General features: G+C 41.3%; 1 protein-coding gene across 1 annotated transcript in view; it reads right to left on the reverse strand.

Moving 5' to 3' along the window:
- Nucleotides 1-2,110: 2,110 nt before the first annotated feature.
- Nucleotides 2,111-25,023, reverse strand: part of adcy8 (adenylate cyclase 8 (brain)) — a gene marked incomplete at its 5' end in the record, with an annotated part of 237,200 nt that continues 214,287 nt past the window's right edge. The window contains 5 exons of the mRNA XM_084139802.1: nucleotides 2,111-2,875; nucleotides 3,077-3,191; nucleotides 3,572-3,664; nucleotides 5,890-6,036; nucleotides 10,532-10,690. Coding sequence (XP_083995928.1) covers nucleotides 2,385-2,875; nucleotides 3,077-3,191; nucleotides 3,572-3,664; nucleotides 5,890-6,036; nucleotides 10,532-10,690 — 1,005 coding nt within the window. The 3' untranslated portion in view covers nucleotides 2,111-2,384. The remainder of the gene's footprint in view (nucleotides 2,876-3,076; nucleotides 3,192-3,571; nucleotides 3,665-5,889; nucleotides 6,037-10,531; nucleotides 10,691-25,023) is intronic.

The following is a 25,023-nucleotide window of genomic DNA, read 5'->3' on the forward strand; positions in this document are numbered from 1 at the left end:
TCTGCATTGTGACCAGGTTTCCTGGTCTCTCCCTTTATGCAAATTAATTCACAGCTATTCTTTCAAAATAATATTTATTTATTTATTGTAAGACACATATTCTCCTACAGAATGTGTTGTGTGAGTGCATCCCTTTTTCTTGTCTTTCTACATGATTTGGACGTACAATCCTTGTCAAAAGCCATTAGGGTTGCAAAATTCTGGTAACTTTCCCAAAATCCCCAGGTTTTCCTGGGAGTTCTGGAAAACTTGGGAATTTTGGCAAAGGGAGGGGAGTGCGTATATTGGCAAAGTTAACAGATTTTTGCAACTCTAAATGCGGTCTACATAGATAACACTCCTTCTGGAGAGCTGGGTGTCATGCAGGTTCATGATCCAGTCTGGCACTGACACACACTTCAGCTACTTACAGTTGAAGTCGGAAGTTTACATACACTTAGGTTGGAGTCATTAAAACTCGTTTTTCAACCATTCCACAAATGTCTTGTTAACAAACTATAGTTTTGGCAAGTCAGTTAGGACATCTGCTTTGTGCATGACACAAGTAATTTTTCTAACAATTGTTTACAGACAGATAATTTCACTTATAATTCACTGTATCACAATTACAGTGGGTCAGAAGTTTACATACACTAAGTTGACTGTGCCTTTAAACAGCTTGGAAAATTCCAGAAAATGATGTCATGGCTTTAGAAGCTTCTGATAGGCTAATTGACATCATTTGAGTCAATTGGAGGTGTACCTGTGGATGTATTTCAAGGCCTACCTTCAAACTCAGTGCCTCTTTGCTTGACATCATGGGAAAATCAAAAGAAATCAGCCAAGACCTCAGAAAAGAAATTGTAGACCTCTGGTTCATCCTTGGGAGCAATTTCCAAACGCCTGAAGGTACCACGTTCATCTGTACAGACAATAGTACGCAAGTATAAACACCATGTGACCACGCAGCCGTCATACCGCTCAGGAAGGAGACGCGTACTGTCTCCTAGAGATGAACGTACTTTGGTGCGAAAGGCGCAAATCAATCCCAGAACAACAGCAAAGGACCTTTTGAAGATGCTGGAGGAAACAGGTACAAAAGTATCTATATCCACAGTAAAACGAGTCCTATATCGACATAACCTGAAAGGCCGCTCAGCAAGGAAGAAGCCACTGCTCCAAAACTGCCATAAAAAAGACAGACTACGGTTTGCAACTGCACATGGGGACAAAGGGGGACAAAAATCATACTTTTTTGAGAAATGTCCTCTGGTCTGATGAAACAAAAATTGAACTGTTTGGCCATAATGACCATCGTTATGTTTGGAGGAAAAAGGGGCAGGCTTGCAAGCCGAAGAACACCATCCCAACCGTGAAGCACGGGGGTGGCAGCATCATGCTGTGGGGGTGCTTTGCATCATGAGGAAGGAAAATTATGTGGATATATTGAAGCAACATCTCAAGACATCAGTCAGGAAGTTAAAGCTTGGTCTCAAATGGGTCTTCCAAATGGACAATGACCCCAAGCATACTTCCAAAGTTGTGGCAAAATGGCTTAAGGACAACAAAGTCAAGGTATTGGAGTGACCATCACAAAGCCCTGACCTCAATCCTATAGAACATTTGTGGGCAGAACTGAAAAAGTGTGTGCGAGCAAGGAGGCCTACAAACCTGACTCAGTTTCACCAGCTCTGTCAGGAGGAATGGGCCAAAATTCACCCAACTTATTGTGGGGAGCTTGTGGAAGGCTACCCGAAACGTTTGACCCAAGTCAAACAATTTAAAGGCAATGCTACCAAATACTAATTGAGTGTATGTAAACTTCTGACCCACTGGGAATGTGATGAAATAAATAAAAGCTGAAATAAATCACTCTCTACTATTATTCTGACATTTCACATTCTTAAAATAAAGTGGTGATCCTAACTGACCTAAAACAGGGAATTTTTACTAGGATTAAATGTCAGGAATTGTGAAAAACTGAGTTTAAATGTATTTGGCTAAGCTGTATGTAAACTTCCGACTTCAACTGTACGTCTGAGCAGAAAACAAACAACATTTGGTGTTATAGAGCAAGGATTGTTGTATCAATGTCGAGCACTGACAAAAGAAAAGTCACCAGACACAAGGCATCTATAAAAAATGTAACCCCTTTATTGTGTTCTCTTATATAAAAGAAATACAAAACAGAAACATTGACACCAGGTTAGGGGCTAGGCGTGTGGGTGGGTGGTAAGTAAGGGGGGGGGGGGGGGTATAATAGGCAGAACATTGAATTGTCAGAAGGATAGATGATAGATGGATGGATGGACAGATGGTCAAATCGATGCAATGAGGGCGGATGAAAACAGAACGCACAGTCCTGTCCCGTCCCCTCCCTCCCTTCCTTCTTGTGGCGGGCCTCTTCAGGGCAGCTCAGTCTTATCTGCCACTTCGGCTTGGCCTACCTCGGCCCCCCCAGGGGCCAGCAACGTCCTCCTGTTGTAGTGGTGGTGGCCCTTCATGATGCCCGAGTTGTTGTTCTCATTCAGGATCTGCTTCTGCTTCTGTCGGTTGAGTGACTGGACCAGGCCCAGCACCACGGCCGCCAGCGAGTACTGGCCCTGGAGCTTGCGCGGCTGCATGATGAGCGGGTTGGGCTGCACACGGCCCATCAGGAAGTGTGTGCGGATCTTGCCCTCCTGCTCGCTGATGCCCTTCACGTAGATCTCGCCACGGTATTCGAAGGCGAATCCTCGCTCCTTCAGGATCAGGTAGGTGTCCTCGGGCACCTGGATCTTGCCACTCACGCCCGTGCTGTCCATGCGGCTTGACAGGTTCACTGTCTTGCCCCAGATGTCGTACTGAGGCTTCTTGGCGCCGATCACACCCGCCACCACCGAGCCGTGTGCCATGCCTGAGAAGGAGAAGGAGGGGGAAGAGGAGGAAAATGAAGGAAAAAAGGGAAGATAAAGGGGAGGAACAGAAAGACGAGTGAGAGTTTTAGAAGAGTTAGCTCCACCTAGTGACAAAACTACAGTATGTTAATGAATTTCAAACACTCTTTCATAGCCTATTCATTTTGAGTGGTTGCCAGGGAGCACATGGGATTTCTTACCGATTCTCAGCTCAAAGTTGTTGAAGGAGTGCTTGTTTATCTCCTGGATGCTCTCGTTCAGGGCGATAGCAAAGTCGGCCAGCTCACACAGATGACCCCACTTGTCCTCACATTGCTATGAACACAGAGAGGGACAAGAATCAGAGTGACATCAGAGAGAACCCAAACCAGATTGACAGTGCAAACTGAATCAGATTCACAAAAATGGAACAGATTGAGATTATAGTGCTACCAGGGTCAAATGGAGTCAGGATTATGCCACACATGATGATGTACAGATAAAATACTCCCTCTTTAGAAATAAGGGTCAAGGTCTGCGTTTTATGTCTTGTTACACCTTGTGCACAAATTGTACATGCCTTTCTACTGCACCTATATATACAGCATGTACAAGGTAACAGCACAAATCAATGGTGTCAGTGTTAATACATAGCTTTTATGCAAGTCAGGATATGGCCACGAAATACTGAACCACAACATTTTGATTTTGCTCACTTGTTTTTCTGGTGACAGTCCGGAGACTGCCATGTAGGTGCTGCCGATAGTCTTAATCTTTTCAATGTCCTGGAACCGTTCCTCACCGAGCAGCTACACAAAAACAAAGATGAACAGGGGGAGAGAAGAAACACAAGCAGTCCATTGTTAATGAACTGTGCTCAATATCGCATCACTACTCCAAAGGGTAAACAAGATTTGGTCAATCAATCGCGTGATTGATGTCAACACACAGTATTCAACTCATTATACCAAACAACCCATTAGCAACTTATAAAGCGACGCCATATCACATAAAAGTGTTTCTTCAGCCATCCACTGTGCCGCTCTGCAGCTGCTACCTAAGTATGTGCTGTGTCTTGGGGCAAATTTCAAGTTGGGAAAAGGCAAGTCTATTCCTGTCCAAAGAGGCGAGGCATTAGTCGACTGCAGCTGGTTTGTGTCTTGTTCTGGCCTCATTTGGTGACATTGACACCGTCTGTGAATAACACGGTTCTATGGCAGATTTAGACCAGAATCTCATTGTCAGATACCACCCATTCCACCAGGATACTCTGTAAAACGATATGAATCGTTTAGTGAAAGATCGCAAACTAGTTTTTGTACTCTGTTGAAGCAAAGTGATACCTTTAATTTAAAACATTTGATACCATTGCATCTGACTAGCACAACTGTCAACTGCAAAAGCCCAACAACAAGCCCATTTTTGAGTGGCTGGCCTTCCCTGCTTATTTTGATAGTTTGACTAGTTTGATTGTCATCCCCAATGTGTCATTTTGATGAGTGAATTAAATAAAACATATGTTAGTGGGATAAAAAATAAAACTTTTTTATTTCTTAATTTTTTACTTGCTGGCTCGCCTCACTTTTCAAAAAATGAAATCTGTTAAAAAGTTGATTTCAGAATTCAATTTATGGTATATTGCAACTAGTCAGCCTGCAAAGTAAACACTTCTAAGGTAAGATAAGTATGACTAAACTATCATTTTATATTTGCTGGCTTGCATCACTTAAAAAAAAATGTAATCCGTTAAACACTTAATACAATTTGTATGGCCTCAAGTGTGTTTTTTGGGAAAGCAGTCGGGCTATCAACTTACTGTTGAGAGTTTGAATAGTCGCATTGCATACATCATTTATGGGATATTGCAACTAAATACTGTAGATGCTAGTCAGCCTGCAAAGTAAACACTTATAAGGTAAGATAAGTATGACTAAACTAATGTGTATCTAGCTTCAGCTGTTCAAAAACATTTATATGTTAGTGGGATAAAAAAATAGACTTTTATAAAAATATTTTTATTTGCTTTTCCAAAAATGACAGTTAAAGCTACACTATGTAACTTTCTGGGCGACCTGACCAGATTCACATAGAAATGTGAGTTATAGATCAGTCATTCTCATTGAAAGCAAGTCTAAGAAGCGGTAGATCTGTTCTATGTGCGCTATTTCTATGCTTCCCGTTCTTAAGTTTTGTTTTTGCATCTTTTACTTTCGGTTTTGTACAACTTCAAATAGCTGAAAATATAATATTTTTGGTTATGGAAAATATATTTCACAGCAATTTAGATGGTACAATGATTCTCTACACTATGTTTGCTTGTTTTGTCACATAAACTGAAATTAGGCAAACCATTAGAATTTTTGCAACCAGGAAATGGTGGACTGGAGTGGCGCAGTGGTCTAAGGCACTGCATCGCAGTGCTAGCTGTGCCACTAGAGATCCTGGTTCGAATCCAGGCTCTGTCGTAGCCGGCTGTGACCGGGAGACCCATGGGGTGGCGCACAATTGGCCCAGCGTTGTCCAGGGTAGGGGAGGTAATGGCCGGCAGGGATGTAGCTCAGTTGGTAGAGCATGGCGTTTGCAACGCCAGGGTTGTGGGTTCGATTCCCACGGGGGGTCAGTATGAAAAATTCAAAAATAATGTATGCACTCACTAACTGTAAGTCGCTCTGAATAAGAGTGTCTGCTAAATGACAAAAATGTAAATGATTTCTGCAGAGTGCCTCGATACAGCCCTTAGCTGTGGTATATTGGCCATATACCACAAACCCCCGAGGTGCCTTATTGCTATTATAAACAGGTTACCAACAAATTAGAGCAGTAAACAAGTAATTTTTTGGTCATACCCGTGGTATACAACGGCTTTCAGCCAATCAGCATTCAGGGCTCGAACCACCCGGTTTATAATTAAATATATAGTCTCTTTACTCTGTCTAGCCCATTTACGATCACTGAAACAGAAGTGTGTACTTTAAAATAAAATAAAAGTCATTTTTTGCAGGACAGTGAAAAGGACACTGTTGCAGTTCCCCACCTCGTCAAAGTCGGCGATGATCTCGTTGAGGAGGCGCAGACACTCCACCCCTTGGTTGTTCATCTCCGTTTGGGAGTAGAAGTCGGCAAAGCCCGGGATGGAGGCGAACATCACACCCACAGCATCGTAAGACTGGGAGTAAAGCTCCTGTGGAACAAAATGTAGGAAATGTACGTTTAAAGAAAGAGGGGCAGGGAAAACCCCATTCAAATTACATGTAATGGAATTATAACAATGTCAGGTAGTTATATACACTTATTTGGAAAAAGTCAAGGATAGAGGGGACATGACTTTCACAACGGTAGAATTTTAATGGCACATAATGCCTCAAAAATGGCTGTGGTGGTTCTAGTGTACCATGTCAGATATAGAGTTGAAATGTACTACATTTTGAGTTTGCATCCCAATATTACATTTTATATACATCACAATAGACTGAAATATAACAAAAACGTTCGACATTGAAACACTGGATTTTCTGCGTTATATATATTTTTTATTAATTATGAAATTGTGAAAAATATTAATGATATTCCACCCATGAGGCCACTAGAGGGCGATTTGGTCATTTGACTGCAGGAAAGGGGTCTACGTTGATCTAAGTTCATCTTAGTTAGAGTCTTGTAGATGAACAATACTTAGATAATGCATCGTCTTCTAACTGGCATAATTTTGTATTAAGTGCATAAAAGCTGGGAGTGGATGAAAGGAGAGTGGTAAGGTCCTGGTATTCACAGCGTCACACATCTTGTTCTACACTTGCCCCTAGCAGGGACGTTACTACTGCATTAGCAAATTATGTTGCACTTTTAAATCATCACCACTAGGGTGCAATGTTAATACATCACAAACATGCTAGTTGACGTAGGCAAGGCATTCATTCAGATAGAATAATACATAGACTAAAAATAGCTATACATGTTATCAGTCCTTTTAATGATACTACATTAGTAATTAATTCATGCAGTAGTGGGTCAAAGTTCAAGCTTATTAAAACAATGGTACTGTAAATAATTGTGTTAACTTAGTAACAGGTTATGTATATTTTTCATACGTGGGCAATTGAGCAATTATGGTTTAATTAATTAATCTCTGGCTCAATGAGATTCATTAATTATTTAGTGGATGCCCTTTGCTCCTCCTGTGTATGTACAGGTTTTCTGAATCCTATTAAATGTTGCTCTAAATTAAACTTAAATATTTTTCTTTTATTTGTCTGATACCCCACAATGTTTTGTACTTGAACTGATTAATTGATACATAGTCTCTCTCTCTCTCTCTCTCTCTCTCTCTCTCTCTCTCTCTCTCTCTCTCTCTCTCTCTCTCTCTCTCTCTCTCTCTCCTCTCTCTCTCTCTCTCTCTCTCTCTCTCTCTCTCTCTCTCTCTCTCTCTCTCTCTCTCTCTCTCTCTCTCTCTCTCTCTCTCTCTCTCTCTCTCTCTCTCTCTCTCTCTCTCTCCTCTCTCTCTCTCTCTCTCTCTCTCTCTCTCTCTCTCTCTCTCTCTCTCTCTCTCTCTTCTCTCTCTCTCTGTGTGTGTGTGTGAATGCTGATGTGTTAGTTTCATATGGGGCAAAGTTTACCAATATTTTCACAAGCTAGTTAGACTCTGGTGTTAAACAAGTAACGGCCATCGTAAAAACCACCAAATGTAGTAAACCAGGCTCTGATAAATCACAATCAACCATGAAATCAACCCATTGCGTTGCATTCTTGACTCCCTGGTTTGTAGATCTGCACCTAGGGGAAACTTCACGCCTGGGACATAAGGGTGTCTTCTTTGCAGTGACGACGCATCATTCAGGGCAACTACTATCCAGCAAATGGCGCTGTTTTGCATGCAATTCTGACATTCATTCGCAGCACAATATTATATCAGTTAGCAAATAATGTAAACAAAATCATTGCTTTCTGATAATAAAGCAGCATACTCAACTCCTCCATGTCATATTATTGTTTTGGTAAATTTTATTTGAGTAAGGCAGCTTCAGAATGCAGCTGTTTCAGCCTCTCTCAGTGCCTTCTGGGCAGCCAGAGAAAACACAGAGCGTAGGCGTCGTTGATCTTCTCTATTTTCGTGTGATTTGCTCAAGGGTGATGTCACTCACAACACAGCAGCGCCTACTGGGAGAGCCGATTGAGGGCCAAGGCAGCTTCTGCCCCCTTGGGTGCCCCTTGGCAGTGCCCGTCCAAGAAGGCTTAAGGTCATTGGCCACCGATAAATCAACGTCTTTTCTCTGGTAACTTTGATTGGACTGATGTGTGTCAACTTACATTAGCTGAAAAGATACAGTATAATGAAACATGAATCATGTCGACTATTTGATCATTTTCTAAATTTGCGTTATGAAGGAAATGTAGAGATACAACGTCTCAGTGCTCATCAGCCACTAAACATCGAAATAAGGCCGTCCGTTAAAATAAAGCAAGCTGGTAAAGAAGATTCAACTGTGGTTGGTGGTGGTTGGAAGCAGTGGCATGTTGTTAATGTTTGATGTCAGTCTGTAATACCCATGGAACTGTACCTATGCAACAGATGAAGCGAGGGGATAACTTTATACACTTTGTTGCTGTATTCTTAACCGGAGCACCTTGGTACCAGAACTGTGTTTTGGCTGCGTCCCAATACTCAATGTAGCAAATTGTAGACCAGGGTTCCCCAACTGGCGACCGAGGGTGGTTTTATTTGCCCCCCCCCCAAAGGTTTTCTGAGCAAAAAAACAACAACATTGTAAAAAAAATGTATAATGTTAATTGTTGGACATAAAATACTGTAAAAACATCAGGAAATCAGCTCCAATTGATTTTAATTTTGGAAATCTGTTCCCAAGTATTCCCACGCATAGTAGAGAGACGTAAGCAAGGTTTGAAATTATTATGTTTTAGCCAAACATTATATCTGTTTGGGATTCTTGCGGTCAATTTGCAGTCTACAAATGATTTGTAATTATGTTCCGGCCCCCCGACCATCCGCTCAAGAAAATATCGGCCCGTGGCTGAATCTAGTTGATAATCCCTGTTGTAAACCCATGCTGAATTTGACTATGGGAAGTAGCCTATATAAACTGATCATATCCAAAGATGATCTATATATTGCCATAACCAGAATGTTATAACCTTTGTGTGTGTAGTGGTTTCCACTGCTTCTTTGACCCCCAATAAATTGGTTAACATGATATGTTATGTGTCAACCTGGTCTCAGAGTAATTCATATTATTCTGTATGTAAATCCGAGACACCCCATTTAGTATTATATGTTACATTTCGTATGGTATGTATTATTTGTGGATGTTACAAATTACAATTGGTATTATATGTTACGAATTTACGAAACTGATTTGGAAAACGTACAATATGTTACGAATTTGCAAAACGTATGATATGTTAAGAATTCTAGCTAGGTGGCTAACGTTAGCTAGCTTGCTACCTTTAACTAGGCTAGGGGTTAGGGGTTAGGGTTAAGGTTAAGTTTAGGAGTTAGGTTAAAGGGTTAAGGTTAGGGTTAGGGTTAGCTAAAAGGTTAGGGTTAGGGTTAGCTAAAAGGGTTAAGTTTAGGGTTAGGGGAAGGGTTATCTAGCATGCTAAGTAGTTGCAAAGTGGCTAAAAAGTAGTAAGTAGTTGAAAAGTTGCTAATTAGCTAAAATGCCAATCTCCATTCTTTTGTTTTTGCCTTAGTAACCATCTTTCTTATGTAACCATACGAAACGTAACATATCATACTAGATGGAGCATCTCGGATTTACGTACAGAATGATATGAAATGCTCTAAGACCAGGTTGTATGTGTTTATATGTGTTTTTTTGTATGTGTTTATGGTTCAATGAGCAGGTGGAGAGCCCCGTAAATGAAAAAAAAAGTATATTCTTCAAAACTTTCCTTTCACATTCGGAAGCCTTCCACACTGAGTCCCTGACTCATATATGGGGATGGGTGGATCAATGGGTTCTCTCCCCCCAACTGACAACATGTTATGACCATCAAATTAAATGCATGAAACATGAATAAAAGCGTGTCTTGTTTTATAAAGCTTTCTGGCTGACTGAATCTACTCTCTCTGCACTTCGTGGAAGCATCCTGACGGCAGACCGTTCAGACCACCGCCACCCTCTTTCCGCGTTTCCATCTGAAGTTTGACGGAAAATCAATTACGGCTCTCAACGGGCATACGTAATTAGCATACATTGAGATTTATGGAACCGATTGTGATGAATGTTTGACGACAGCTCTCGGTAGGGAAATATGTCAATAGTGTCATTTTGATTGAGTAAAGAAGTGAAAACTCCTCTTCATGCTCCAAATCACAAATGTAACGTAACCTGAGTATGGTTCAAGTAGAGGTAAAACAAATGAAACTGGGTTGTGTATGACCCTAACACTGAAATAAAATAATAATAATATAGATGTAATTTTTTTCCAAAGCAACTTACAGCAATGCTCTGCATATATTTTTATATGAGTGGCACCAGCAAGAAACAAACCAACAACCCTAGCGTTGCAAGCACCATGCTCTCCCAACTGAGCTACACAGAACCACACAAGTCATTAGACATTACAAAGACCTTAAATACGGTACACTATTAAGTTGAACATACAGTATACCGAACAGTCTATCAGACGAAAATAAGGTAGAAAGAATTCCAGCTGACCTCATTATCCCGATCCTTCTCCAGGAAGTGACGAGCAACGTGACTTGGAAGAATATTCCGGAGCATGTTCTCGTTGTGTTCCCGGAGCTCCTTCATCTCGTTGATCTCCTCCTTGGCCTGGACACGCCAGAGGAAATCCAGCCGGGCAGTGTATTCCAGCTATGGGGGAAAAAGATATAATATCAGGGCCGCAATAGGTACAATGTTAAGGAATGTTCAGATAAAATCACAAATGATTCTGCACCTTCATCACACCTTGAATAATATTTAGCAGATGCTTTTATCCAACGCGACTTACAGTAACACGTGCATACATTTTTGTGTGGGTGGCCCCAGTGGGAACCGAGCTCACGTTTCATAACAGTCCATTGTTGCTCTACCAATCAAATCAAATCAAATTGTATTTGTCACATACACATTTGGCAGATGTAGCGAAATGCTTGAGCCACACAGGACCACAACCGAACTGAATTACATTGAACAGAAACAGAATGTCTCCTCATTCTGTCACCATTTAGAAGGAAAAACATGGTTATCTGTGGGGTTAGATTAAGGTCAGGGAGGTTAGAATGTCATGTGATTGTAGGCCATACAGTAGAACTGTGTTATGCCTCAAGAATACACTCTGTTTTCTCGCGCAATTGCATCGCCTATAGAAATGTTGCGCAAGATGAGCTCATGGGCTCTCATGAAGTGTTTGATTAGATTTTCGATCACATTTGCATTGATGTCAGAGTGATTAGAGGGACAATAGAGTGCTGAGTACCAGGCAGTTAGCAAGATTGGTAGGCTACTAATGACCATCAGCAGCATCAGAGCTTGGAGAAGCCTAATTACCGTGACGAAAGGGTCAAGTGGAAGTTGACTGCCTTCATGACTCGTGACCGCCGGTGTGGGGGTAATACGGTCACCGCCACAGCCCTATCTGTTACCAACCTTTAGTAAACGTTGGGATTTTTTTTTAACAGATACAATGCTATTTTACAGTAAACACATTGACAACAGACTTTCAGCACGCTTATAGGGATGGACATTCAACAAGCACAGATTGGATGAGAAAATGTGATGATAAAAAGATTGTGGGGGCTGTTTCGTTAAACTTCAGTACGGCTTTTGACATTATCGATCATAGTCTGCTGATGGAAAAACGTATGTGTTATGGCTTTACACTTCCTGCTATATTGTGGATAAAGAGTTACCTGTCTAACACAACACAGAGGGTGTTCTTTAATGGAAGCCCAGGGCAGCTGTCTAGACCCCTTACCTTTTTCAATATTTAGTAACGACATGCCACTGGCTTTGAGTAAAGCCAGTGTGTCTACTGTATGTATGCGGATGACTCAACACTATACACGTCAGCTACTACAGCGACTGAAATGACTGCAACACTTAACAAAGAGCTGCAGTTAGTTTCAGAATGGGTGGCAAGGAATACATTAGTCCTAAATATTTCTAAAACTAAAAGCATTGTATTTGAGACAAATCATTCACTAAACCCTAAACCTCAACTAAATCGTGTAATGAATAATGTATAAATTGAGCAAGTTGAGGTGACTAAACTGCTTGGAGTAACCCTGGATTGTAAACTGTCATGGTCAAAACATATTGATACAACAGTAGCTAGGATGGGGAGAAGTCTGTCCATAATAAAGCGCTGTTCTGCATTCATAATAGCACTATCAACAAGGTAGGTCCTACAGGCCCTAGTTTTGTCGCACCTGGACTACTGTTCAGTCGTGTGGTCAGCTGCCACAAAGAGGGATTTAAGAATATTGTGATTGGCTCAGAACAGGGCAGCACGGCTGGCCCTTGGATGTACACAGAGAGCTAACATTAATGTCAATGTTAATCTCTCCTGGCTCAAAGTGGAGGAGAGATTGACTTCATCACTACTTGTATTTGTGAGAGGTATTGACATGTTGAATGCACCGAGCTGTCTGTTTGAACTACTGGCACATAGCTCGGACACCCATGCATACCCCACAAGACATGCCACCAGAGGTCTCTTCATAGTCCCCAAGTCCAGATCAGACTATGGGAGGCGCACAGTACTACAAAGAGCCATCACTACATGGAACTCTATTCCACATCAAGTAACTCATGCAAGCAGTAAAATCTGATTTAAGAAACAGATACAAATGCACTTCATGGAACAGCGGGGACTGTGAAGCAACACAAACACAGGCACAGACACATGCATACACACACATGATAACATACGCACTATACACACACGTACACATGGCTTTTGTGTTGTAGATATGTGGTAGTAGAATAGGGGCCTGAGGGCACACACTTAATGTGTTGTGAAATCTGTTGTGAATGTACTGTAATGTTTTTAAAATTGTTTAACAGCCTTAATTTTGCTGGACCCCAGGAAGAGTAGCTGCTGCCTTGGAAGCAGCTAATGGGTATCCATAATAAATACAAATACAAATACCTTTTAGTTAGAATTTTGTCGACAGACTCAATAGGATATATAGAGGATTTAGAGAGCCAATATTAGGGATTTAGAGAGCCTTTACCTATGAAAGAAAGAAAACGATAGTTTGATTAATTCAAAAAATTGCAGTTCAGTTACCCATAGTAATGTTGGAAGATTATTGTACATATAATTATAATAGGGAGAACAGTGTACAATAGTAGGCTATACCCTCGTCTTTTGCCTGCACTAACCATGGAACTGTGTGATGACGCAGCCAAGTATTGCGCCATGCGTCTGGTTCAAACTGTTACGGCTTGGTCTGCTCTCCGCTCCATAACGATTTAATTAGCATACATGTCTTTTTTTTATATGATCAACTGTTACTAATGATCCTCAGCAACAACCACATGGCCGTGACGGCTTTTACAGAGGAAGCAAATGAAGGTAAACGAAACATGTTTTTAAATGGTTTGATAATGTAGGCTATACCAACTGAAGGGAACAGTACATTGGCAGTTGAATATGTGTTATTATCAGGCCTACTGATGGTTGATACTAATAGTGGCTAATATTTAACATGATAGAAATAGGAACAGAGAAAGTCGGAGTAGCCTATAAGTAAGACATTCGAGAGTGCCCATCCCTGAAAGTTAAAAGGCTGCACAATTAAACTTCTGCATAATGGCACAGTATTTCATCAACTTTACTGTGGAAAAAATAATATGTTGATATGCTTCAGTTTGCTGTCACACCCTGATCTTTTTCACCTGTCTTGTGCTTGTCTCCACCCCCCACCAGGTTTCTCCTATTTTTCCCCATTATCCCCTTTGTATTTATACCTGCATTTTCTGTTTGTCTGTTGCCAGTTCGTCTTGTTTTGTCAGGTCTTACCAGTGTGTTTCCTGTTTCTCCTGTTCTCAAGTTTTTGTTTTCTAGTCTTCCTGGTTCTGACCTTTTTGCCTGTCCTGACCCTGAGCCTGCCTGCCGTTCTGTCCCTAATTGACTCTGCCTTGGATTACAGACCTCTGTCTGCCCTCGACCTGCCTTTTGCCTGCCCCTTTGTTACAATAAATATTAGGAGAATCTAACTATCCGCCTCCTGTGTCTGCATCTGGATCATATCCTGAGTCGTGATAGTACAAACTGGCCATGACTGACCCAGAAGACTCCCTCCAAGGAGCCACCATTGGAAGACACAAGGAGTTACCTCATAACCTTGTGGAGGGACTCCATACGTTGGCGGAACGCCATGACCATGCCTTCAATGCATTGTTGGATCAATTCCGCCGACTACCTACTAGGCAGCAAGCCACAACGGTAACCTTCCAGACTCCCAGTAACCCCGCTATCAGCGGTGCTTCTCCCCAGCCTACCCCGGCTTCCCGAGAACCCTGCTTACCAAGTTGCATGCATCATTGCTCAAATTCTAAAAATAACAATGGCAACAGTAGCAGGAGCTTGGTCCATTCCATTTGATCTACCAGCAGAACAGAACTCTGAACATTCTAAACAGCATCATAAACAAAAGCTGTTAGGGGAAAATAATAAAGAATATATATTTTTTTAAATATATATATGGGGGATTGGAAATGTGCAGAGAATTACATTGATAGAAGCCACAATCTCTCCGCAATATTAAAGCTGATCTACCCCTAAATGTTTTTAATAAACACAATCAAATCAAATAAAAAGCTGCTGAGGGAAAATCCAGAGGCATCCTTTGCTGATTATACCCTAATTGGAGAAAATAATACAATATCTGACCTGCTCTTCTACACAGAGCATACTGCTGCTTGGTATTCTGCCTCATGTAGGCACTTTGGCCATGTTAGAAAGAGAGGAATGGTCGACAGATCTTGGTATTATGAACAGGAGCCTGATAATCGACTCTGCACCATTAACACCTACAACAATGGCACCGTAATGATTCAAGGCCTAGAAGCTGCACTTATCCTCTATATACATGTTTACATCACTGAAAGAGCTAGCAGACACCTTGAAAGAGAATGGCACTCTGCTACACTTCAATCAGAAGACAGACCTGATGAGAAATCAGTTAATTCCAAAAGTCTAATATCTAACCAAGCCAACCTAGCAGACATGGAGTGTTACAACCTATCCCAGCTGTCCAGGCCTTTGGGAGTTTTTCCCTACTGGAGGTAGAGGTGAATGAGCTTGGTGGTGAGGTGACAGTTCTGAGGCAGGATAAGGAAGAGCTGAGAGAGAAACTGGCAATGGTCGAGAGCATCATGAGGAGAGAGGTAGCTGACATCAGGGAGGAGCTACAAAGGAAGTTGTCAGCAGTCATAGACTTGCTACAATACAGAGACACCACCATCCACACTCTAAGAAAACAACTGGAACCTACCACAACCCTCACTACCACACCCTCACATCCCCTCATCGGCAGTACAACTTATTCTCAGAGTGAACCTCGGGAACTCACACAGACTCAGCACAAGATGTCAGCAGGGACGGCTTGTTCAATAGGGCGATATGGGCGACGCACTGCCAAACGGGAAAAGGAAGGGATTTTTTTTCTAATCAATTATATCACGGCAACAGCAGTTATCAGTGTTCACGTCTGATCTGCCAGCCACTAAATGTCAAATCAGGCTAAAGTCGTGCTTCAAATGGCCCCGCCCGTTTTTGGGGCGATTTCAGTCAAGTTGAAAATCGCCCAGAAGTCTCTCATAGCCTGTCATGTAAAATCTATTTTTTTCACATTTCAAAGCTTTCAATACATTCTCTATGGGTGTCTGTGGGCTTGCACTTACGCGCTTTCGTCATACGTGACGTAACGTTGAACGTAACTAAGACAATGGCGGCTAGAAGCGTCTCTGTTGCGACCTGCAGTGCGGCGTTATTTTATGTTTTTAATTTGTAGACTTAGTTTACAAACATTCTGCCAACCATGGATTTCCAGTGGTTGGTTTTGGACTGATCTTGTTGATCGTGTACATACCCGCTACGAACGGACTAAATAATGAAAACGCTGCTGGCAGCTGAATCCCAATACAGCTGGGAGACTTGGCTGGATGAGTCCCGGACAGAGAAGTGGAGCCGGCCACCTTCACCCTGGTCAGAGCGGACCGCGATCCTGGTAAGAGAGCGACTCTGTACCCCGACATTGAACTGCTTTCTGTGTCATTGCGACCTTACTATCAATTCAATTCAATTTAAGGGCTTTATTGGCATGGGAAACGTGTGTTAACATTGCCAAAGCAAGGGAAGTAGATAGTAAACAAAAGTGAAATAAACAATAAATATTAACAGTAAACATTACACTCAGAAGTTTCAAAAGAATAAAGACATTTCAAATGTCATATTATGTATATATACAGTGTTGTTACAATGTGCAAATAGTTAAAGTACAAATGGGAAAATAAATAAACATAAATATGGGTTGTATTTACAATGGTGTTTGTTCTTCACTGGTTGCCCTTTTCTTGTGGCAACAGGTCACAAATCTTGCAGCTGTGATGGCACACTGTGGTTTTTCACCCAGTAGATAAGGGAGTTTATCAAAATTGGGTTTGTTTTCGAATTCTTTGTGGATCGCTGTAATCTGAGGGAAATATGTGTCTCTAATATGGTCATACATTTGGCAGGAGGTTAGGAAGTGCAGCTCAGTTTCCACCTCATTTTGTGGGCAGTGTGCACATAGCCTGTCTTCTCTTGAGAGCCAGGTCTGCCTACGGCGGCCTTTCTCAATAGCAAGGCTATGGTCACTGAGTCTGTACATAGTCAAAGCTTTCATTAAGTTTGGGTCAGTCACAGTGGTCAGGTATTCTGCCACTGTGTACTCTCTGTTTAGGGCCAAATAGCATTCTAGTTTGCTCTGTTTTTTTGTTTGTTCTTTCCAATGTGTCAAGTAATTCTCTTTTTGTTTTCTCATGATTTGGTTGGGTCTAATTGTGTTGTTGTTGTTGTTGTTGTTGTTGTCCTGGGGCTGTGTGGGGTCTGTTTGTGTTTGTGAACAGAGGCCCAGGACAAGCTTACTTAGGGGACTCTTCTCCAAGTTCATCTCTCTGTAGGTGATGGCTTTGTTATGGAAGGTTTGGGAATCGCTTCCTTTTAAGTGGTTACTATCTGCCCCGTGAGTTCCCCCAATTGTTTGTTACCGTTGTGTACTGTTGATAATCACAAGTTTACTGGAGAACTGAGACCAAGTAGAGACTTTGGACAGGGTGGATATGGTATAATAAAGGCAGTTTATTCAGAGGTAAAGATATCTGGAATCGCGTGCACGGACTCCTGCACGTGTGTAGGTCACCTAAATCATCAGAAAAATTGCCCCTCCTGAGAATTTTTTCAGGAGCCGCCACTGGATGTCAGTAACCAGACCCAGAACAACTCCTTCTCCCACACCAGCACCTCCCCAAGTTCCTCACATCACAGCCCCAGAGCACCAGCGCCAGCAGGGCCCTGCCAGGAATACAACGAAAGGCCACCTGTGGTTCCCACCCCACTCCATCCAAAGAACATAATTCCAGACACTACATCCCACAACAGCAGCACACAGGCAGAGCACCCTATGGCCTTCATTTTACATTAATCCAATGGGACATTTCTGAGAGAATCTGCTATTCCCTGGCATGTCAGTCAGAAAGCTATGGTGCTGAAACAGCAAGTACCTTGAATGTCTGTCAAGCAACAAATCAAATGGGGCCAAACATATTATTATTATTCACACAGGTGCTAATGACTTGATGGTAATGAGAGGACATGTAGCTCCTGCAATGCAGTAAGTGGCAGCCCGAGCTGCAAAGATTTCCTAACACCAAAACCACTATGTCCACCCTGTTGCCACATGGAGATGTACCCTTCCACATTATACAGAGCAACAACACTGAGCTGTCTAGAGGCTTTGCCACAGTGCGGTATCCCTCAGGGACGTTGCCTTGGGCCGTTACTCTTCTCTATTTTTACAAATATTTTGCCACTTGTCTTACAATAACCTAAAATGACTATGTATGCTGATGATTACACACTCTACACACCAGCACCTACAGCCAGTGAGCTCACTGAGACTCTTAGCAAGGAGTTACAGTCAGTGTCAGAATGGGTAATTAACAATAAACTGGTTTTAAATACATCTAAAACCAAAAGCATTGTATTCGGTTCAAAGCATTCTCTTAGACCTAAACCTCAACTGGAGTTGTGCATAAAGGGTGTGACCATTGAACAAGTTGAAGAAGCTGAACTCCTAGGAGTAACATTGGATGGTCAGTTATCATGGTCAAGTCATTTTGTGAAAGTTGTTGTGAAGTTGGGGAAAGGTATATCTGTTATAAAAATATGTTCCACGTTTTTGACACAAAGATCAACTGTATTAGTTGTTCAGGCTTTGATCTTGTCCCATCTTGATTACTGTCATGCTGTAATATGGTCATGTGCAGCAAAGAAAGACCTAGCAAAGCTGCAGCTTGATCAAAACAATGCAGTACACCTTTCCCTTAACTGCACACACAGAACTAACATCAACAACATGCATGATAGTCTTTCATGGTTGAGGGTTGAGGGATTTCTAAAAGCAGATTTTATGCGTCACTCAGTTAAGTACTATATAGAGCCATGTCATCGTGGAATGCTCTGCCACCAGCGGTTACTCAGGCAAAAATAACGTTTAGCATTAAAAAGCAGATAAAATTCTAATTTAACAGTTGAGCTGACAGCCGTTTTGCACTGTTTCGCTATGGCTTAATCATCAATCTATCAAGAGGGCAATATTCTATTACTGTAGTAGTGCTACTTCCTCTGACTTAAAACAAATGTTTGACTTCCACACAAAATAACTTATTTATTTATTATTGGTTTAAGGAAGTTTGTAGGTCCCATACTTTATCGTAGAGCTATTAAAGTTATGTATTTAGATCTGCCTTCTCGAGACAAATTCAGCGATTGCTTTGCCATGTCTGTATCGTGAAGCAGTTGAGCTGGATAAATTGTTTTTCTAAGGACCGCCCCTTTGAAGTAACGTTGCAGTGAAGTTATATAAATCGATGTAAGGATGCAGCCGACCACCAGAGGGAGGCAAATACAAGTTTATTCTACAGAAGACCTTTACATGGTCCTAGGAAGGTCTGACTGGCTGTCTTCTGACATAAAACAGTGGGAAATCAGTTAAATAAGTAATGTAAACATATACAGTCCCATTCAAAAGTGTGGACACACCTACTCATTCAAGGGTTTTTCTTTATTTTTACTATTTTCTACATTGTAGAAAACACATATGTAATCATGTAGTAACCAAAAAAGTGTTAAACAAATCAAAATACATTTTATATTTGAGATTCTTCAAATAGCCACCCTTTGCCTTGATGACAGCTCTGCACACTCTTGGCATTCTCTCAACCAGCTAAACCTGGAATGCTTTTCCAACAGTCTTGAATGAGTTCCCACATATGCTGAGCACTTGTTGGCTGCTTTTCCTTCACTCTGCCATCCGACTCATCCCAAACCATCTCAATTGGGTTGAGGTCGGGGGATTGTGGAGGCCAGGTCATCTGATGCAGCCCTCCATCACTCTCCTTCTTGGTAAAATAGTCCTTACACAGCCTGGAGGTGTGTTGGGTCATTGTCCTGTTGAAAAACAAATTATAGTCCCACTAAGCCCAAACCAAATGGGATGGCGTATCGCTGCAGAATGCTGTGGTAGCCATGCTGGTTAAGTGTGCTTTGATTCTAAATAAATCACAGACAGCGTCACCAGCAAAGCACACCCACACCATAACACCTTCTCCTCCATGCTTTACGGTGTGAAATACACATGCGGAGATCATCTGTTCACCCACACGCGTCTCACAAAGACACGGCAGTTGGAACCAAAAATCTCCAATTTGGACTCAAGACCAAAGGACACATTTCCACCGGTCCATTGCTTGTGTTTCTTGGCCCAAGCAAGTCTCTTCTTATTATTGGTGTCCTTTAGTAGTGATTTCTTTGCAGCTATTCGACCATGAAGGCCTGATTCACACAGTCTCCTCTGAACAGTTGATGTTGAGATGTGTCTGTTACTTGAACTCTGTGAAGCATTTATTTGGGCTGCAATTTCTAAGGCTGGTAACTCTAATGAACTTATCCTCTGCAGCAGAGGTAACTCTGGGTCTTCCATTCCTGTGGCGGTCCTCATGAGAGCCAGTTTCATCATAGCTCTTGATGGTTTTTGTGACAGCACTTGAAGAAACGTTCAAAGTTCTTGAATTTTTCCGATTTGACTGACCATGTCTTAAAGTAATGATGGACTGTCATTTCTCTTTGCTTATTTGAGCTGTTCTTGCCATAATATGGACTTGGTCTTTTACCAAATAGGGCTATCTTCTGTATACCCCCCTTTCTTGTCACAACACAACTGATTGGCTCAAACGCATTAAGAAGGAAAGAAATTCGACAAATTAACTTTTAAGAAGGTACACCTGTTAATTGAAATGCATTCCAGGTGACTACCTCATGAAGCTGGTTGAGAGAATGCAAAGAGTGTGCAAAGATGTCATCAAGGCAAAGGGTGGCTACTTTGAAGAATCTCAAATATAAAATATATTTTGATTTGTTTAACACTTTTTTGGTTACTACTACTTCCATATTTGTTATTTCATAGTTTTGATGTCTTCACTATTATTCTACAATGTAGAAAATAGTAAAAATAAAGAAAAACCCTTGAATGAGTAGGTGTGTCCAAACTTTTGACTGGTACTATACAGTGGGGAAAAAAAGTATTTAGTCAGCCACCAATTGTGCAAGTTCTCCCACTTAAAAAGATGAGAGAGGCCTGTAATTTTCATCATAGGTACACGTCAACTATGACAGACAAAATGAGAAAAGAAATTCCAGAAAATCACATTGTAGGATTTTTAATGAATTTATTTGCAAATTATGGTGGAAAATAAGTATTTGGTCAATAACAAAAGTTTCTCAATACTTTGTTATATACCCTTTGTTGGCAATGACACAGGTCAAACGTTTTCTGTAAGTCTTCACAAGGTTTTCACACACTTTTGCTGGTATTTTGGCCCATTCCTCCATGCAGATATCCTCTAGAGCAGTGATGTTTTGGGGCTGTCGCTGGGCAACACGGACTTTCAACTCCCTCCAAAGATTTTCTATGGGGTTGAGATCTGGAGACTGGCTAGGCCACTCCAGGACCTTGAAATGCTTCTTACAAAGCCACTCCTTCGTTGCCCGGGCGGTGTGTTTGGGATCATTGTCATGCTGAAAGACCCAGCCACGTTTCATCTTCAATGCCCTTGTTGATGGAAGGAGGTTTTCACTCAAAATCTCACGATACATGGCCCCATTCATTCTTTCCTTTACACGGATCAGTCGTCCTGGTCCCTTTGCAGAAAAACAGCCCCAAAGCATGATGTTTCCACCACCATGCTTCACAGTAGGTATGGTGTTCTTTGGATGCAACTCAGCATTCTTTGTCCTCCAAACACGACGAGTTGAGTTTTTACCAAAAAGTTATATTTTGGTTTCATCTGACCATATGACATTCTCCCAATCCTCTTCTGGATCATCCAAATGCACTCAAGCAAACTTCAGACAGGCCTGGACATGTACTGGCTTAAGCAGGGGGACACGTCTGGCACTGCAGGATTTGAGTCCCTGGCGGCGTAGTGTGTTACTGATGGTAGGCTTTGTTACTTTGGTCCCAGCTCTCTGCAGGTCATTCACTAGGTCCCCCCGTGTGGTTCTTGTGGTTCTTGTGATCATTTTGACCCCACGGGGTGAGATCTTGCGTGGAGCCCCAGATTGAGGGAGATTATCAGTGGTCTTGTATGTCTTCCATTTCCTAATAATTGCTCCCAGAGTTGATTTCTTCAAACCAAGCTGCTTACCTATTGCAGATTCAGTCTTCCCAGCCTGGTGCAGGTCTACAATTTTGTTTCTGGTGTCCTTTGACAGCTCTTTGGTCTTGGCCACAGTGGAGTTTGGAGTGTGACTGTTTGAGGTTGTGGACAGGTGTCTTTTATACTGATAACAAGTTCAAACAGGTGCCATTAATACAGATAACGAGTGGAGGGCAGAGGAGCCTCTTAAAGAAGAAGTTACAGGTCTGTGAGAGCCAGAAATCTTGCTTGTTTGTAGGTGACCAAATACTTATTTTCCACCATAATTTGCAAATAAATTCATTAAAAATCCTACAATGTGATTTTCTGGATTTTCTTTTCTCAATTTGTCTGTCATTGTTGACGTGTACCTATGATGAAAATTACAGGCCTCTCTCATCTTTTTAAGTGGGAGAACTTGCACAATTGGTGGCTGACTAAATACTTTTTTTCCCCACTGTATATATAAATAGTGTGTAAATAATATTTTTGTTGTCTCTTGGTGTCTTTCCTATACACTGAGTATCCCAAACATTAGAATCACCATCCTAATAATGAGTCGCACCCCTCACTTTTTCCCTCAGAACAGCCTGAATTCATCGAGGCATGGACTGTATATACTGTAATTCTTATTTGTATTTTTTATTTAATGTGATATCTTATGTTGTTCTTGTCTATAACTGTTCTGTACTTTGTCACGTATTTGTAAGTTTTATGTGGACCCCAGGAAGAGTAGCTGCTGCATGTGCAGCAGCTAATGCGGATTCTATTAAACTAAACTATTCCAAACCTTAACCCTAAACGCAATGTTTTAACCCTATCCCAAACCTTAACCCTAACCATAACCATTCAGAATGAGTGCCTAAACTTACCCCTTAACTTGCAGTGAGACCGTGAGAGCTTTTTGATTCACCCACTGATATTGAAAATTATTTCCGATGCATTCGGAAAGGCTTGTAAGACCATAAAAAGCTTTAACCAGCAGATTGAAAAACAGGTTCACGATTAATCTTGGCGAATATGGGACTTCAATAGAATGTTCAACTTCCCAATTAAGAATTCAAAATCCTCAGGGTAAATTGGCATTACGCTAATGAGCTGTTGGCCACTGAAATATCGCGCCCGAGAGTTATTAGAAAAATCCCATTAAGAAACATGACCTCAGTTATTCATAACAGTGAACTACTAGTGAGGATTTCTCTCAGGGCCACTAATTTATATATATATTTTCCCCCAGAGCAGACATAACAACGATCGCAAACACAATGTTTACATTTTAAATAGTTTGCAACACTAATGCAGTCCGAAAAAATCAACCAAGCCCCAACACAGTCATAAATTCTATGTGAACATAAAAACATACAGGGCCCAATTCAATTCATTACAGGCCAACCATAGTGTGCTGGTATGCTTCATTGAAGATGTTAACCACGTTAAAACCATCTCACCTCAAAGCTGTTCCGCTAGTGGACTTTGTCATTGGATATCAATGTAAACCCACACCTGTCCGTCAGACCTGGGTCCAAATACTATAAGATGCTTGACTGAGCTTGCCTGGCTTAATGGACCAATAGAAAAGTCCCAAAACCGTAAACCCCGCCCACCTGGCACTCTAGACAAACTAGAGCAAACATTCAAAGTCTGCTGTCCTTATATCTAATCTAATCCCAGATGAGATATTGATTCAAATGAAATATTGATTTGATACCTATATTCATTTTGCTTTATTGATTTGAATGAATAGAATCCAAAGCACTTGTGGCTCACTCAATTAATACTGTAAACACATACATTCTGAATCAAATCGAAATTGATTCAATATTCAATAAGATAAACAGTTTAATTAAATAAATGCATATTCACGTCCAGAAATGTTCTGTTCTTCCCGTAACTGCTTTCTTCTAATTTAGACTCTGAAGCCAGGGGAGCTAACTCTAGTAAATTCAGTACTTTAATTGATCAATTATAATGACAGCAAACAGACTGATGAATGAATGTAGGGCCCTCATTTACAGACCAATGCTTGTGTATACAGTGGGTGATCACTGTCAATCACAACCAATCTTGCACGCAAGCACTCATACACCCACCCACACAAAGTGTATCCATCTACAGTAGACCCTATAGGCTGTAGGCATGCATGTACCAAAGTAGACATAATGGTCAAGGTCATACAGTACATGGCCAATGTCATGAACACACAGAGCATCACAGTCATGGTTTTCATTCAGTCACAAACGTAATGTACACGGCAAATACATTAAAGGCACAATATTCAGCTTTGTGGGCTGATTGGCCAAATTCACATTGAAATGTGAGTTATAATTTAGATCTGTCATTCTCATTGAAAGCAAGTCTGATAAGCGGTAGATCCGTTCTATGTGCTCTATTTCTATGCTTCCCATCCTTAAGTTTTGTTTTTGCTTTTTACTTTCAGTTTTGTACACAAGAGTAAAACAGCTGAAAATATGATATTTTTGGTGTTTGAAAATATATTTCAACCGGCTTGCTTGTTTTGTCACAAACTGAAATAAGGCGAACATTTAAACATTTTATTAACCAGGTACTGTAATGGCGGAGCGATTTCTACACACAGCACCATCAATGTTCTTATGTAAGAATCCCTGTTGCTACGGAGATGAGCGGGAAAAAAAGCCTTTTTTGAAAGACAGGAAATCAAGAGAAAAGGGTACGCAGTCTTAAGTGTCTATCAGAGTCCAAAACGTGTAAGCGTACACACAGCAGTGTTCTAGAATATTGGACTGTTGCCTTTCATACTTCTCAGCATTGCTCAAGCAATTTCTCAAACTGTCAACACATTCAAATGAATAGAGGACGCATTCACGGAGCAACGTTGGTTGGGAATTTGGGGGAGGTGAGAGTTCGGGCTATGCGTCCCCACAAATGGTGCTCTCAGAGTCGCGTAGCTATGCCACATTGGGATGCCAGACTATAGCGTATCTGCATCTTTGCACTCTGAATTACACTTTATACACAATAATCTTTGAGATTAATGTATATAGAAATTACACATTAGACACCCTGTAAAATCAGTTAAATTGTGCTGTCTTCCACCTGGCCAGTGTCATTGTTTTTACTTGCAACTTTCATCTGCACTGATTGATCGAAGGACTAGCATAGGAGTGACGCCATCTGTCGGACGACAACGCATACGTTTCGCAATCCAGGGAGAACATTGTTTTACGTGAACCCGAATATGCCCTCATGCAGCATTA

Source organism: Coregonus lavaretus (assembly GCF_964263955.1).
Source record: "Coregonus lavaretus genome assembly, chromosome: 23".
Classification (NCBI taxonomy): Eukaryota; Metazoa; Chordata; class Actinopteri; order Salmoniformes; family Salmonidae; genus Coregonus; species Coregonus lavaretus.